At 45.9% G+C, this 17500-nt stretch overlaps 1 protein-coding gene across 1 annotated transcript in view; it reads right to left on the bottom strand.

Annotated features, from left to right (window-relative positions):
• glra1 (glycine receptor, alpha 1) overlaps positions 1-17500 on the bottom strand; it is a 36126-nt gene that overhangs the window by 7099 nt on the left and 11527 nt on the right. The window contains exons 2-3 of the mRNA XM_060062955.1: positions 16167-16381; positions 4803-4949 (exon numbers count right to left, since the gene is read on the bottom strand). Of these exons, the coding sequence (XP_059918938.1) occupies positions 4803-4949; positions 16167-16381 (362 nt within the window). The remainder of the gene's footprint in view (positions 1-4802; positions 4950-16166; positions 16382-17500) is intronic.

Genomic DNA, 17500 nt, shown 5'->3' with positions numbered 1-17500 from the left:
GTATATGTATGTGTGTGTGTGTGTGTGTGTGTGTGTGTAGGAATGTGTGAGTATTTGCTATGTGTATGTGTGCATTCTTATCTGGCAAGATTTCTCTCTCCAGCCCCCCCCCCCCCCCCCCCTCTCTCTCTCTGTCTTATTCAATAGTAGAACCCATTATGCTAAAGATGAGTGGCGCTATTGATCTAACCTTGCTGTAGTGCCGTGATCCACCAGCAGGGGGTGGTCGTACACCACATCCCCCTGAGCATACCGTTGGGAATGCCTGCCCAATAAAGGTCCCCCTTCTCTCTCTGTCTCTCTTTCTCCCTCCCTCTCTCTCACTCTCCCTCTTTTCAATTAGACAGGTATCTGAACTCAACACTGCAGGAGAATGTTACTCTCTCTCTCTTTCTCTCTGTCTCTCTCTCACCTCTTAGATTCTGTCTCTCTGTCCCTTTATTGCTGTTTCTCTGTCCATCCTTCTCTTTCTCTGGACGATCAGCGCCACTAATGAATCAATAAAGCATTGGACTGAATCCGCAGAAATCAGCACAACCGCCAAGCCGGCCGCGGCAGCTGCCTGCAGTACAAAAGACCCCACCCTGCCCAAAGAGCTGGGGCCTGGCTCGTACCCCCCTCCCGACGGACCCCACAAACAAAGAGCTTCAGAACAGATGGAGACCCCACCAATAGCAACCTACCAAACCCTTCCAGGCATCACCAATACAGAGACCCTTACAAATACAGACCCGACCAATAGATTCACACCTGGCTTGTAAACACAGACCTAACATTCAGATACCGACCCCGCGAGCAGATCAACACCCTATCAAACAGACCCATCAGACAGACCCGGTCCTAGTAAACCAATCCAGACCTAATCCACACTGAACAAACAGAAACCTTGACGATCGTTCGAAACAAAAGCATGCAAAGGATTTAGATACCTCAAACTGATCCACGTCCCACACAAAAGGACCTCACGAACTGATCGATACCTAACAAACAATCAATTCCAGCATTGGGGACTGGAGGTTGAATTCTCGAGTACACACATGGCTTTAGATTTGCAGTCACTGGATTGGTCAAATATAAAGATTCCCATTAAACTAAGCCTCTGCAGTGTTTTTTTGGTGACTAGAACTACGGTTAAAAATTGGATCTTCAGTAATTACAAACATTACATTGTTTGGTACTTTTTGTACGCTTGTAAGCCCAGTTGGTCTCACTGGAGTAAACTATCTGCATGTATTACCCAATCACAGTGGAGACTCTTTTGGTAGTGGCCACTCAGCCACATCATGAGAAAAACATACCATTTCCTTGTATTTATATTCTGCATGTTTGAATACACTTTATATTAGATTGAAGAGGGTTTTTTCAGGGTACAATCTGATGTAAAGTAAGATTAGTCTAAAGCGGCTGCAGAACATGGATAGACATATATACTGTATGATAAGGAATATTTGAACATTAGTAGGTATATTTGAGAGTTTTACTGTCTCTCAAGAGCTTTCTTCAACATCATAAAGAAATGCAGACCAGCTTAAAGCTAGGGTTGGCAATTTGGAGGAACCAGACTGTGGGGTCGTTTTTTTAAAGTATCCAATTCAACAAATCCCACCCTACCCTTCAGGTCTCGCTCCAAACCAACTCTCTCAAAATAAATGACTAGCATGCTAGCTTTAGCAATATGACTGCCTAGCCTCGTGGAACATTTGGTCATGCGTGCGTGTAGTCGGGTAGATTGGTAGACAGACAGGTAGGCCATTTACTGGTTTATAGCTGGCCGGCAACTGCCACAGATACTGGATTTTGTTTTGTATTTGATGTGGTGATAGAGATTTTAAACAAATATGACAAATCATGCTTAAAAATTGTATTGTCTTCCGTAGCTTTAATCCTCCCTCTGTTTGAGTTGGAGAGATAAGGAGAGAGATCAATCTAAAGAGATCAAGATGTATCAGAGATATGTAATAAGTTATTACAGCATTATCTTCTTTTGTTGTTTAATTTAACTGCTTGGGCAATGGCAGCGTTATTTTCCATGCAAACAAAGTGACTTTAAATTTAATGGAAAATTACAGTGCTAGAAAGAGACGGACACAAACAGAGTTGCAAAGAGGGAGCAAAGATGTGAGCCAAAGAGAGAGCAAGGGAGAGAGGGGGGGCTGTTGATTGGCTGGCTGCTGCTGTATTGTGTGTGTACTGGACGTGACAGTTTGCCGTGGTCCATGCAGGCGCTGACTGATGGCCCTCTCTGATCTCTAATGGAGGCCTTTGCTCGAGTCATGGATCACATTAGACTCACATTACAGCAACCGGCCACGCAGGTTAATTAAAGAATGTGATGCCGGAGGACTTATGCTCTCTCTCTCTCTCTCTCTCTCTCTCTCTCTCTCTCTCTCTCTCTCTCTCTCTCTCTCTCTCTCTCTCTCTCTCTCTCTCTCTCTCTCTCTCTCTCTCTCTCTCTCTCTCTCTCTCTCTCTCTCTCTCTCTCTCTCTCTCTCTCTCTCTCTCTCTCTCTCTCTCTCTCTCTCTCTCTCTCTCTCTCTCTCTCTCTCTCTCTCTCTCTCCCTCCCTCTCCCCCTCTCCCCCTCTCCCCCTCTCCCTCTCTCTCTCTCCCTCTCTCCCTCTCTCTCTCTCTCTCTCTCTCTCCCTCTCTCCCTCTTCCAGCTCTTGCCCCTCTTGCTCCTCCAATTCTCTCTCTCCCTCCTCTCCCTTTTGCACAGTTCCTCTCTCTCTCTCGATCCCATTATTGTACCTATATCCCTCCTCTCCACCCTCTCTACCTCTTCCATCTCTCTCTATCCTGCATCTCTCAAACCATCTTTCACAGGGACCTCTCTACGACACACACACACACACACACACACACACACACACACACACACACACACACACACACACACACACACACACACACACACACACACACACACACTGAATGTTACATAAATGAATAAACAGTAAATTATAATGTTCCTAACAATGCACAAGGACACTGACACGTGCACATATTAACACATTATTATACAACACAAAAACATCGGTGCAGACTTAGTAACCTAAGAAGCATGGGTTTGGGAATGCATGTGCTTGAATGTCCCTTCATATGTGTGTGTGCGTCTGTGTATGTGTATGTGTATGTGTATGTGTGTGTGTGTGTGTGTGTGTGTGTGTGTGTGTGTGTGTGTGTGTGTGTGTGTGTGTGTGTGTGTGTGTGTGTGTGTGTGTGTGTGTGTGTGTGTGGGGGGGTGTTTATTGGCTATGTTATTGGCTGCAATGCTGACACTTTTACTGGGTATCGAATACCACAGCATGTAGTTGATATGTTCACTGGACAGATTCAACTAATTGATTCAGAATGGATTGATTAAATTGATTGATTGATCTGCAAAAACACAATGGCCAGTTGGAAAACAGTGGCTACAACAATCTACAAGAGGAAGAAGCAACAGAAAGGAAGCTGCATTGTTTCTGCTCCCAAAGTGAAATCAGTTTCTGTTGGGAGACCGAGAAGTGACACAGGTTCTGGTGTTTCACAATAAATTGCGTTCAAACTGATATGCGGATATAAACATCCATATTAGCATGCGGGCAAACACTAGCATATTTACACAGAAACGCACACATACACAACCACACACACACACACACACACACACACACACACACACACACACACACACACACACACACACACACACACACACACACACACACACACACACACACACACACACACACACACACACACACAGAGAAAATTGTCCCCTTCCGTGTTAATCATGTATTTTCATAAACAAAAGTCGTCGGGAGTTTTGTTCTTCCGTTTCAACCACTCCCCGACAACGTAAAAGCATAACGACGAAATTCTGACTGCGGGCTCTGGAGCGCCCGCTCTCTAATCACGCTCAATAGTCTTCCGATCAAACATTCATGTGCTGTGACTCCCTGCGCTGGGCTGCACTGGGGTAGAATTACAACGCCGCTAAATGTTTCAAAGGCAGCCCAGGGGAGAAGAGAGGACACTGTGCAAACCGGGCCGGTTAACAGGGAAGCCTTGGACCACCTTCCCCACCCCTTACCCTGAACTGATGGGATGTTTCATGTTGTTACAGACAGCAGGCTGTTTCGCCACCGGGGGGAATTCTCACAGCGACTCAATGTAGTGTTTTTTTTTTTTTATATTAAAGTCTTGCGGCAGATCGCTGCGGTAAACCACCGCTGGACCCTGAAGGCTGCTGGGTGGGGAGCATGGTACAGCTCGTTTGACACACACACACACACACACACACACACACACACACACACACACACACACACACACACACACACACACACACACACACAATCACACACACACACACACACACACGCACACACGTGCATGCGCACGTGTACGTGAACACACACAGCTTAGTTTAGAGCGTTGGAAGACTGCACTGAGCTCCTTTGATAAGGGTCTTGGTCTGATCCTCGCACTCCTAAGACCCAGAGGAAACCATTTAATTCAAACTCCTCCTATTTCTCCTCCGATGGATCTGTGAGAAACCTGGAAAATCCTCCCTGGGATTCCCTCGATCAGAAGAAAGACTTCTGATAACTGCTGCTCGAAAGATATACCTTATATAGCTGTTTAAAATACTAAAACATGGCTTTAATATTTCACAGACCTGGTAAATAATCAACTTGAAACAAGCTTTTCCCAAAAAAATAAAAAAGTCAGGAATTATTTCCAGCGACCAACCAATGCATGTCCATAAAGAAAAAAGCCATTAAGCTCATCATGCAAACTCCTTCCATGGGGGGCGTACCTTCATGTGTCGTCGTCGTCTCCTGAAGCGGAGCAGCTCCTTGTGTTGCCGGGCGATGAAGTTCACCGCAGCGTATTCCAGTAGCGCCGAGAAGACGAACAGCAAGCACACTGCCATCCAGATGTCAATGGCTTTGACGTACGACACCTGGAGACAAAATGAGACCACGGGTGTTGTAAGGACCACTCCTGAAGACAAAAGGTTTGATAATGACCACACTTGAGGTCATTATGAGAAATCAGCTGTTTTATTAGTCACACCTGTTGACAGTAGGTGTTCAAACAGCCACACCTGTCAACATATCGAGACAACAGGATGCTATCATGACCACACCTGCAGACTGAGATCACAGGTGTCCCAGGCAGGTCTGGATCAAATGCATGTGCACACAGAACATAGCACCAACATCTTTCTGCCCACCCTTTGGTGATAAGCAATATTTGATTCATGTGGCTACATAAAAGTGATTCCACCCTGCTGTGTGGGGTGTGTTTGGCACTGCGATGTGCGCTGGGATACAGGAGGTTTGTAGTAGTTGGTCTTGAGATCAGAGCAGCAGCGTGATTGAGTCAGAGGAGGCATGATTAACCAAACCGACTAGATTGGAGGGATGGTGTCCAACATGGGTCAATCTCAGGCTGGGTGATGGAATTATGAGTAGGGAAAAGGAAATGAGTAACGCTGAAACAGCACACTGACAAGCGCTGGATAGAGTCCCAGTTCTCTTCCCTCCGGGCAAATGACTGCGGTTGCTGTCACTGAGGTGGACACTTAAGGGCTCGATCGTGACGGTCAGCTGGTCGTGGCTGTGCATGGCGGCTCGCACCCTCACCGTTGAGTTGGTGGGTGTAAGAGAAGCGTTTATTGTAATGAGCTTGGAGTGGCCATACAGGCTCAGAGAGTCCTCTTCAAGGGCTTTCTATTTAGCAGCAGCACTTGCCATTAACTTCTTAAGCTCCAGCCTATTTTTTAGGTTTCTGCTCGAAAATGACCCACCCAAAATGAATAGAGAAAATCTCTGCAACTAAAAGGTCTATTTGAATAATTGTGGTGTCATTATAAAGGGAACACTTGTGAAATGTGTTCAGATGTGTATGTTTCAGTATTTATGTCACTGGCTCAGAGTAAATTAAGTTGGCACACAAGCATAAATGACAGATTTCATTTCCGCCCCAAAAAAATCTATGAATATCTCTTTGAAATGATGCTGATGAAGCTAAATCATAACACAATGTGTGACCATTATCTCTGCAAAGTTTGATCACCATAAAGTTAAGCAGAACAAAATAACAGAGGTTTTAGTAAAGACTATTTAGCCGGACTCTCCAAAATTGTCATTTTGGCACATTTTGGCACCATCTGTGCCATTTGAAGTTTATGATGTACTGAACTATATATTTCACTTTTATGTCACTATCTGTGATCATCACATACATTTTCAACAGTTTTAGATTTTCTTTTGATTTTTAATTTTTCTCAGTACTCGTCAGAATGCGTGCGTAAAGAGGCCACTACCGGATGTAGCTCTCCTGATGTAGCTCTCCTGATCTTGTTACGCAGGCTAATAACTCGGCCGGGGTTTGGTCGATTTAGACGATTGACACCTCGTTTTAACCGTAAGAGCCAATATATGTTAGGGGCAGTATCGAAATGTGTGCCAGACACATGATTGGCTAACAGTAAGGAAGCAAATACAACTAGCGCGAAACCAACTTCGATGCATGCTTCATGAAAGGAAGCCAATCTTCCACTAAAAATAAGTGAGGTTCACATTAAAACTGGTTGTAAACAAACGCAGACATGTTGGACGTACTAAAACCGGAGTTCTTTGCTCTCAAGTACAACTTCTCATCAAAAGATCGCAAAGGTAAGACAGAATTTATGTTAGTCGCTGTAAATAAGTGGTTGTATACCTTTGGATTCTTTGGCTGCTGCTTCACTGAGTTTTTAGTATAGGGCCTTGACAGTGGTACTGTCGAACTCGTCATGGTCGTAGCTTTCATTTGAGATGATATTTGTTTGTGTACAATGAAGTATCGGTGCGGTAGCAATGGAAATGTGGAGAGTGGGTTGACTTTCTGACGCTATTCAGATTTTGATATTTGATCATTAATATGCTTGGTGTTTGAGTTGTGTTTGGTGTGTGTAAAAATGATGTGCAGTATGACTATTTCTACATAATAAGGGCAGTGTTGTATGCCTTTTGCTGCGAGAGTGATTGAGAGTCCCCAAATATTGGGACCCTCGTTGCTACATCAAGCAGCAGTGCTAACAGGGGTCGATAAATGAGATGCTGTAAGATTGACTTGGAAAACTTTACATAGGGCCACTCACACTAGGGCCGCGGCCCCGTGCCCGAGCTCATTTGCATACTAAAGTCTAGAACGTTTGGCTAGTGTGACCACGCCATCCGTATTCCAGCACGGAACAGCCCCTTGGCCACGGCACACTGATGATAGTTGTGGGGAAGAAGGGCATGGACCTATAAAGAAAGACAGCTGCAAGGACTACGTCATCCAGCTCACGTTGCGTATCCGCACGCGCGTGTGCGCGTGTCATCTCATTAGCATCTGTACTTTGGCCACGGCACACCTCTCCCAAGCGTGCCGTGGCCAAGGAGCTGTTCCGTGCTGGAACAGCCCCTTGGCCACGGCCCCTTGGCCACGGCCCCTTGGCCACGGCCCCTTGGCCACTCACACTAGGGCCGCGGCCCTAGTGTGAGTGGCCGTGTGCCGTGGCCAAAGTACAGATGCTAATGAGGTGACACGCACGGATACGCAACGTGAGCTGGATGACGTAGTCCTTGCGCGACCCTTCTTTCTTCATAGGTCCATGCCCTTCTTCCCCACAACAATCATTTTAAACAATGGCAGCAAGCGGTTCACGAGTGGGTTTAAGTTGGTGCGGTAGTGAAGTCGAGTGTTTACTTGAAATTTGGGCCGACGACAGCATTCAGTCGCAGCTGGACACCACGCTTGGTGATGACATATTTATCGTATTACGACGTGATGACGTATGTATGAAGGAGCAATCGTGCCCAGGCCACGGCCTTTGGGAGCAGTGTGACCACGGGCCAGCGGGGGGAGTGGGGAGGGAGGGAATCGGGCTGAATCTTCCTGCAGCACGGAACAGGCAAACTTTCCTAGGCAGGTTTTTCCGGCTGGTGACTTGACTCAGGCATCACAGCTGTAGGGATCCTCCAACAATCTTAGACTGTAATTATGTGTAATCATGGGAAATTGCTGGCAAGTGAACACATGGTAAAAAATTGACAAATAACAGACTTTTTGCAACATAGCCCACTTTCGCTGTCAAGGGTTAAACACAAAACCATTGTGAACACAAAGTGGAAAAACCGAAGAACCTTATGCCCCGTTTACACCATCCCGCTAATGGCCGCTAATGGCCGATGGACCACCGATGTGGAAGTCGGGGTGATTCGGGTGACATCGGGCTAAAAATGTATGATCGGGTCAATTTATCGGGGTAGCATTTACACATACCCGATGTTATAACGATAACATAACGATGTATGCCAGGGAAGACACCCGAAGTGCGATTGGCGTCATTTGACGTCATTTCGAATGACGCCAAACACGTCAAATGACGCGTTTGGCGTCATTTGGCGTCATTTCGGGAGAAGGCAAAGGGGAGACTGGTTTAGACTGATATTTATTTATATATTTATTTATATTACAATAGCGATTTTATAATAATAGAACGCCGGTTCTAAATGGGCGAAGTACCCTGTAATTATAAAAGTAGGACATCCATCCATCACCCCCTATTTATACCCAAGTGGCAGATTGAGGGTCTTCCTTAACACAATCTGGTCACTTACAATCGTTATTTGTCTAGGGTTCTCGAGGGTCTTTCGTGTGTTGAGGTTGCCGATATAAAGACGATAAAACACGATAAAGCGCGGAAGATTAACGAATATAGCCGATGTGCCCAGGAAAATTCCCGAACGATTTGCGATGTCTTACGTTGTACTCCCGTTCTATTCCCGATTATAGCCGATTAGCCCATAGCAACACCTGGTAACCGATTCTACCCCGATAGACCCAAAATTAACAAACATGTTCGTTCTTTGCCGATGTTGCCCGTTGTTGCCCGATCATTGAGCATTTCTTCCCGTTGTCTAACGATGTTCCCGGGAAGAGTAACGGTGTTTCCCGATGCAACCACGCTATTTGCCGATGTTATAACGATAGCTGCTGATTTAGCCATCGGGCACCATCGGGGCCCACTATCGGGTAGGTGTAAACAGGGCATTACTGGACTAATCTCGGAGACGCCAGTAAAGCCTGCACCATTCTCCTACACTGTGGCTGCAAGAAAGCATGTAGAGGGCACTGCAAGTGCTGTAAAGCCGGAGTTCGTTGCACTTCCATGTGTGCATGTGAGGGTGCTTGTACAAACAATGATGGTAGAGACGATGAGTGATCCGGTGATTGTGAGTGATAATGTTAATTCATGTGAGCGACTATGAGAATTCACTGTTGTTTTTTATGTAATTGCTGTTGTTTTGTTATGCTAAGCAAACCTTTAAGAGTTTCGGACAAATGTACTATATTATTCTTGAAACAATTTGACATAATATAAATATTGCCTTGCAATAATAGTTGTCTTATTCTTTCATACATGATTACACTTTGGATACATTCACCTGTGGTACACTGAAAACATTTCACTTTTGTAAGGAAATTAATCAACATTGAGAATAACCTTAAAAGTTGTGGTAAAAAAGGATTTTCAACCACAGTCTTGAATGAATACTGGCAACAGACTTACACAAGCATAAATATAAATGTGCCCATGGACTTCCTGTGGTTTATAAACATAAAATAGACACCACATCCTCATTTGTAGCGCATTTGGTTGAACATTTGAAGCCAATTGAATTTGGGGGTCCTGATATACCCAATCATAAATGTAAGTATTCCAATGGGTTCCTATGGTCAAAAAAGGTGAAAATAGACATCAAGTTTGTATTGTATCTCATCTGGTTTAAAAGCTATGGACGAATCCCTTTCAGGAGGCGGCCGTATTTGGATTTGGCAGCCATCTTGGTCTCAGGGACCATTGGCTCAGGCGCCCTGGCTAAATCATTTCAGTATGCCCTCAGCTACATCTGTGCCAAATTTGGTGCATGTAGATGATTTGCGCGAACAATGGGGTGTAAGGCTCCATACTACAGCCAAAACTGCTTTTTTGGACAGCGGCCATATTGGAATTGGAGGCATAAGGGGTCCAGATGCATCAGGTCATAAATATTAACATTCCTATGTGTTTCGCATGACCAATTAAGCTGAAAAAGATGTAAAGTTTGTATTTGTTACTCATGTGGTTCAAAAGTTATGTCCGGAACCCTTTTCAGGCTGCGGCCATATTGGATTTGGCCGCCATCTTGGACCCAAGGGTCACTGGCTCCGGCCCCCTGTGCTAAATCTGTGCCAAATTTGGCGCTTTAAGATGAATTTTCGCGAAAATGTGCTTAATTCCCCCCAAACTATGATAGCTTCTATGCATGATGAATAGCCGATAATATCGCCGACAGTGTTTCCGGAAGCTAATGAAGTATAGGAGCGTGAGAGGGGCACAAAGCTCTAAACAAGATACCCTCTTCAGGTAGGAATGGCCGTAAGTCAACACCTACTTCGGAGGCTGATGCTGCGTTTTATTATCCATCCGTCTCGGAGGCCCGAGGACGTTGCCTAGCGACACGCACAAACACGCCCCTTTTCCTCGGACGGCGAACTCGCCATCTCGGTTGAACTCAGTGGTGGCCGAGCAAAGTTCCGAGACAGGATTCAAGATGGCTGCGCCCGGTGTGACTTGAAGTATGAACTGTTTTCATTGTGCTTGGACCGCTTTGGTGGTTTAAATGGCAATTTCAATCACTCGTATTACGGCAATACCTTACTGCGTCCGTATCTCTGCCTATGGCCTATAGCCTACTTATTTTGGAGCGCCTGGTCCTCTGCCAATGCTACCGCGACAACGGCTTTCCGGGTGGCGTCCATGTTTTCCTCCAACGACCGAGCGAAACTTAATGCAACGCTTGAAGTGTGGGCGTGGCGTCAGATCCGAGATCCGAGTCGGTTCGCAGAGAATACTAAAACGCACCATGAGAATGCGCCATGGAGGAAGTGAGACGGGGGTGGCGGGATCGGTGCGGAGGAGAGGCTGAAAGTGAAGTTAATAAATGAATAAAGTCCAGTCGGATCATCGTCTGATGGCGAGTGCTCTCGCCGTGTGTCCCATCATTAGAGCGCTCCTCATCACAGCGTGTAATTATGTCGCTACGCCAGAAGAGGGATCCTCGGGTCCTTCTATCTCTCCTCACGCAGAAGGGGGCGCCACAATAAACCGTCCCAAATCCAATTAAAGAGCACTGCCTGATCTCCCTGTAAATACCACACACTCGGCCCCGCGGTGGTCCCAGGTGGTCCCTCTCTCTCTCGCGCTCTCGCGCGCTCTCTCTCTCGCGCTCTCTCTCTCTCGCTCTCTCTCCCTCTCTGAGAACAGCATGGATCTCCAGAATAGTTGTGCCTCACCTGCTGCCCTCAACTCATGAGCTAATTTGCGCCCTTGGCCTTCACTCTTTGTGATGTGAGCACCAGTGGTCTACAATGCACTTCGGTGAGCTTTACCTTTGTTATGGTACCTTAGAAATGGTTGTGGTATTTAGAAAGCACTTTGATATCTAGGGCCCTATCTTGCATCCAGTGCAATTGACTTTCTACACCGACGCATGTGTCGTTGCTAGTTTGCAGCTGGCGTGGAGCGTTCTTTTCCCTCCACCGCCACGCGTCGGTAGATTAGGGAATGATCTTGCGCTCCAAGGGGCGGTTCCGCGAAAGGAGGAGGCGTGTTCTGGTGCAAACGTTCCCTGGTGCTATTTTGCAGTTTTAGAAAACAATTCCGCCACAAACCAGGAAATACCTGGTTTAAAGTCAGTGGAGCGTTGTTCAGACGCTATTTTAAGGGCGCATGCATAATGTTGCTTGTGCACCTCGCGCATACACTTTGCTTCTCTCATCTACCTAGCCACACATTCTTGGTAAATTGTTTGGGAAAGAACAGCTGATACAGCGGTAATAAGTTGTACTTTTACGTCAATGTATCTGCAAACACCGTACAGCAAACACATATTTTCTTAACACGAACATCGTGTACAAGCCCATAACTTTTAGGATTGATGAGTGTTTGATTGTGAGAAAACATTGTTTTACCGCGAGTGAGTGTTTAAAAGAATGAATGAATGCGGGCGCGCGTGTGTGTATGTGTAAAATAATGAATGAATGCGGGCGCACGTGTGTGCATCAATCTGTTTAAACACACGCACACTAAACATGTAACGCATATTAACGGGGGGACACATGCATATTAGGCACACAAGTCGATAACGATAATGCATACAATGCTGGAAAGAAACGATGTTTGTTAATGTATTGCGTACATCATTAAATAGAACCACAGTTATCGCATATCATGTGTGTTAAGTTTCCTTTGCCGAAATTTATTTGAGGAATCAGTATTTCTGAAGTTGTGGAAGAAAATGCTATTCCATGTGTGAATTAGGCCATATTATTTGGCCGTAAACTGAGCCATTTGAAGTTTAAAATTCATGTGGACATGCATCTGTCTCATCGGAGACTGCAAACGCGTTGTCAAAATATCAACTCGTCAGATTCAAATGTGCTCATGGCTCTTAAAGGGGATGGGAGCTGGCACTCTCATTGGTTTATTGCACGTTAAGCCCAAACCACACCTACGGGTAATAAGGCTACTTCAGGGCAACCCTTTTTAGATTTACGTCAGGCGCAAGAGACATTTATCCGCTGGTATAATAGCAACATCGCCATAGAACCGCCCACAAAGCTACTTGCGTTTGGTGCTTCTCACTTGCGTTTCAGACCGTTAAAATAGGGCCCCTAGTGTCATCGTTCACTCTACCGCAAACGGCAAATAAAATAAAATACCAGGCCTGTATTTGTCATTCCTAAGTCTGCTCTGCCCACTCTCCAGTTGTTTTTTGATACAAGGTCGGACAGCACTCTTGTTTTTGTAGCTATCCCAATTTAAATGGGTTGGTTTTATTATTCTGATTCCCAATTGTAAGATGCTTGAATATTTTTTTTTTAAGTGTTTGTGGTTGTTTATGTGACTAATTCCACACAAATGTAACTTTGGTGGGAAAGCGTTCGTTTTTCCTTAACATAGTCCCAAACATGGACTGTGGTATTGTCTAGTAAGGCCAGGTCTAGGAGTTTGATTCCATGCCATGAATATATGCACTCATTGTTATGTAAAACACTCTGGCAAAAAGCATCCACCAAATAAAGAGAATGAATAAAAATGAATTTTATTCATTCATTGAACGCTTTATTGTTTCGGTACTGTTTTATGACTAGTGGCTTGATTTCCGACCAGGTTAAAGGCTAGTTCAAGAGCTCCTAGAACAATAACACTGTGTGATCTAGAGAAGGAAACTCTTATGATAGTCCATTAACATTCATGACAAACCTCTTGGGCGGGCAGATAAGAGAGGGAACACAGAGAGAACAAGGTCACAGCCAGAGGAGGAGGAGGAGTAAAGCATAATATAATATAATAAATACGAGATAGAGTGAGGCAGTAATCTGGGCTTGTCCATGCCTAACAAGACAGCCCGTGGCCTAGATACCAGCAGAGATACTTTGCTGTGCTGGTCTGGTCTAAGGCAAGATCATCTCGTCCTCTTCTGTCCAGCAAGACACTCCACGGGCTGAGCTCGTGATTGGCTATGGTAGACGGTGCACTGAAAGTTCTTTAATTTACTGAATAAATAAAAAAAAATCAATATGAATCATTTTGAGGAATGTAATCTGATTCTGGTTTATTTTTTGGAGGATTGGATATTTTGAGGCTTAATTGAATTTTGTTCAAGTTCACATTTGATGATTCAATTTTTTTAAAAGCTTTGGGTTTTCTCATGAAAGCTTCCTTCATCTCCTTTCCCTTCCCTCCCATCCCCACCATCCTTCCCGTCCTCCTCTCCCCTCCCCTCCCCCCTCTCCCCTCCCCTCCCCCCTCTCCTCTCCCCTCCCCCCTCTTCTCTCCCCTCCCCCCTCTGCTCTTATCCACCTCTCCAATCCTAACCGGTCATCCCCCCACCACCTCACCTCTCCTCTCCTCTTCCCCCCCGCTAACCTATTCTCTCCCCTCCTAACCTATTCCCTCCCCCCCTAACCTATTCTCTCCCCCCTAACCTACTCTCTCCCCCCCAAACCTATTCTCTCCCCCCCTAACCTCTCCTCCTCCCCTCCTAACCTATTCCATCCCTCCTAACCTATTCCATCCCTCCTAACCTATTCCCTCCCCTCCTAACCTATTCCCTCCCCCCTAACCTATTCTCTCCCCTCCTAACCTATTCCCTCCCTCCTAACCTATTCCCTCCTCTCCTAACCTATTCCCTCCTCTCCTAACCTATTCCCTCCTCTCCTAACCTATTCCCTCCCCTCCTAACCTATTCCCTCCCTCCTAACCTATTCCCTCCCCCCCTAACCTATTCCCTCCCTCCTAACCTATTCCCTCCCCTCCTAACCTATTCCCTCCCCTCCTAACCTATTCCCTCCCTCCTAACCTATTCCCTCCCTCCTAACCTATTCCCTCCCTCCTAACCTATTCCCTCCCTCCTAACCTATTCCCTCCCTCCTAACCTATTCCCTCCCTCCTAACCTATTCTCTCCCCTCCTAACCTATTCCCTCCCTCCTAACCTATTCCCTCCCTCCTAACCTATTCTCTCCCCTCCTAACCTCTCCTCTATGCAACAAGAAGGGAACCATGTGTTTGTGAGCTGGAAAATCTGTGTGCGATCGAGAGATATAGATAGAGGGAGAGAGAGAGGAAGAAAAAGGAGAACGAGTGTGAGAGATAGAGAGAGAGAGAGAGATAGAGAGAGGGAGGGAGAGAAAGAGAGAGAGAGAGAGAGAGGGTAAATGTACCTAGGCTCAGGAGCAGTGTGTGAACATTATTATGACAGCTGAGATCATGCTTCACTGGTCCAATCTTCAGAACACATGAAGCACCCAATGTCAACAAGCACAGTATTCTGTGTGTGTGTCCGTGTTTGCATATGTGTGTGTGCGCACGTGCATGTCTGTGTGTGTCTGAGCATGCATTTTGTGTGTGTGTGTGTGTGTGTAGGCGTTCACCCTGTGTGCGTGCTTCCATGTGAGGCAGAGATTACAGGCTTCCCTGACATCATTCTACATTCTCACACAAACCCACACTGTATGTAGGTTTTTAATTTCCTGTTAGAGCATTTGATCCATACGTACACCTCTGTCTCTGTCTCTGTCTCTGTCTCTGTCTCTGTCTCTGTCTCTCTCTCTCTCTCTCTCTCTCTCTCTCTCTCTCTCTCTCTCTCTCTCTCTTTCTGTATATAGTACTCGTTCTGTGTGTATCCTAGATCAAACTGTGAAATGACAAAGTAACGTTACAGAAGAAAGATCTATCTGCTCCAAACTAAACAAGAAGACCCCCTTTACAAACAGTGTCAGTCCCTCTACAATCCCCAGTACGGGAGGTTTCTACAAGAGTCTACAAATCATGTGTAACACCGCTTTGCAAATCGTCTGTACATATCGGTATGTACAAGTCCCAGTCACGTATCAATGACACAAGCAACACCCAGGAACCCAAGCTGTCATAGCGATGAAAAAATACTCCCGAAACGGATTTTGGAGAGCCTCAAAAGCAGTACAAGTTCACAAAAGGTTCAAGATGGATTAATGGTGAATTTACGATCCATGATGACATTACACGTTTCATTTATTTTTGCCCTTTAAACATTGAGTGTTTTCAGAGAAAGTTTAAGAGAACAATTCAGGGGCTGTGTCCTCAGTTATACAGAATAAAAGAGAAGGAGAGAGATACCATGAGAGAGACACACACCGGGTACAGATGTAAGGAGGACATAGTTGAGTAAAGAGAAGAAGAAAGAAAGGAGGAGAGTGACGGAGAGAGAATGAGAGAGTGGAAAACAAAGAGGTAGAGAGAATGTAAGATAAACAGATAAATAAAGGAGTTGGAGCGGGAAGGAGAGAAAAGGAGACAGAATGAGGGAGTGAGGATGTGAGAGGGATAGAAAAGGACGGATAGTGAGAGAGAAAACAGAGTAAAGGAGACGGATAAGAAGAAACTAGAGGTGAGGGAGAGACCAGGACAAAAACAGGAGGTAGAGAAAAAACGAAAAGGGAGAGGGAGGGAGAGAGGGAGAGAACAAGAGAGATGAAGACAGAGTGCGGATCGGATCAAGAGAGAGATCGAGAGAGGGGTGAACAGAGAAAGAGACAGGGGTTGTTGTGACCCACCTTGGGCAGCGAGGCGCGGGACCCCGAGCTCTGGGTGGTCATGGTGAGCACGGTGGTGATGCCCAGGCCCACTCGGGCAGGAGCGGCATCCATGTTGATCCAGAAGGACACCCAGGACAGGATGACGATAAGCAGCGAGGGGATGTACATCTGAATCAGGTAGTAGCCCATCTGACGCTCCAGGTGAAAGCGGGCCTCGATGCAGGTGAACTTACCTGGAGGGAGACGGAGCGAGACATGATTAGAATATTGTTTTAAAATACGGTTTGCTTGTGTGTGTGTGTGAGAGAGAGAGAGAGAGAGAGAGAGAGAGAGACTCAATCTCAATATGAAACATTTAAATACAGTTTAATCAGAGCTGTCCTGCCTGGTATCTGGTGCCGGTATGACTTCAAAAGATGAAAAACACACCAATTGTTTGAGAACGATAATACACATCAACCATAACACGCTAAAAGAACCCACAACCAGAGCCTTGGGCAGCTGACTTTGCTTGTATGCAGTTTGTAGGACAGTTACCCCCGCACCCCCCTCCGGCTCTGTGATGTCATGCGATGGGGCGGGGCAACGAGCTAACGAGATGGCCCCAGATTCCATTTAATCAAGAGCGATCAATGGAGGGCCGACTCATCAATTAGAATGAACCCATGATGGAGAGAAGAGGGGGGGGGGAGAGGCAAGTATAAGAGAAAAGAGGAGAGAAACAGAGGGGGGCGAGGGAAGGGGTGGAGGAGAGGGGAGATTGGAAGAGAAGAGATGAGTAGTGAAGCGGACATACATATGGAGAAGATTCAAGGTAAAAAAATAAATAAAATAAATGGCAGGGAAAAAAGAAGAGAAGAGAGGAGAGCATATACGCATATACACACATACACACACGCTGTAGACCACTACAGTGTGTGTATATGTGTGTGTGTGTGTGTGTGTGTGTTTGATTAATAGCTGTGGTACACTTCAGAGCTTTTAAGTGCTGTCCATATTTCCCATCAGATAAGAAGAGAGAAATTATTCACGGTGCCCTGTCTCGGAGTGTGTTTGTGTGCGCGTGTGCGAGTGTGTGTTGGTGTGCGTACACATTTGATAAAAGCTAGATAAATAGACAGGAAGGAGCTTCCTGGCAGAGCTGCAGAGTCCTCATGACTACAATCAGCACTTCATCCAGTCCCTCTACCAGAGGACTGAAGTAAAAGAGAGGCAGGGGGAGCACGGTAGAGAGAGGGAAGAGAGGTGTACAGAGGAAGAGAGACGCGTAAAGAGGGAGAGATTGAGGAAGCAAAGGAGATGGAGGTAGAGAATGGAAGCAATAAAGAGAGGGGGAGAGAGAAGGAAGGGGG

This window comes from Gadus macrocephalus, chromosome 10, assembly GCF_031168955.1.
Source record: "Gadus macrocephalus chromosome 10, ASM3116895v1".
NCBI classification, from domain to species: domain Eukaryota; kingdom Metazoa; phylum Chordata; class Actinopteri; order Gadiformes; family Gadidae; genus Gadus; species Gadus macrocephalus.
Note: the sequence above shows the minus strand (reverse complement) of the source record. Positions and strands in the feature narration are given on the sequence as shown.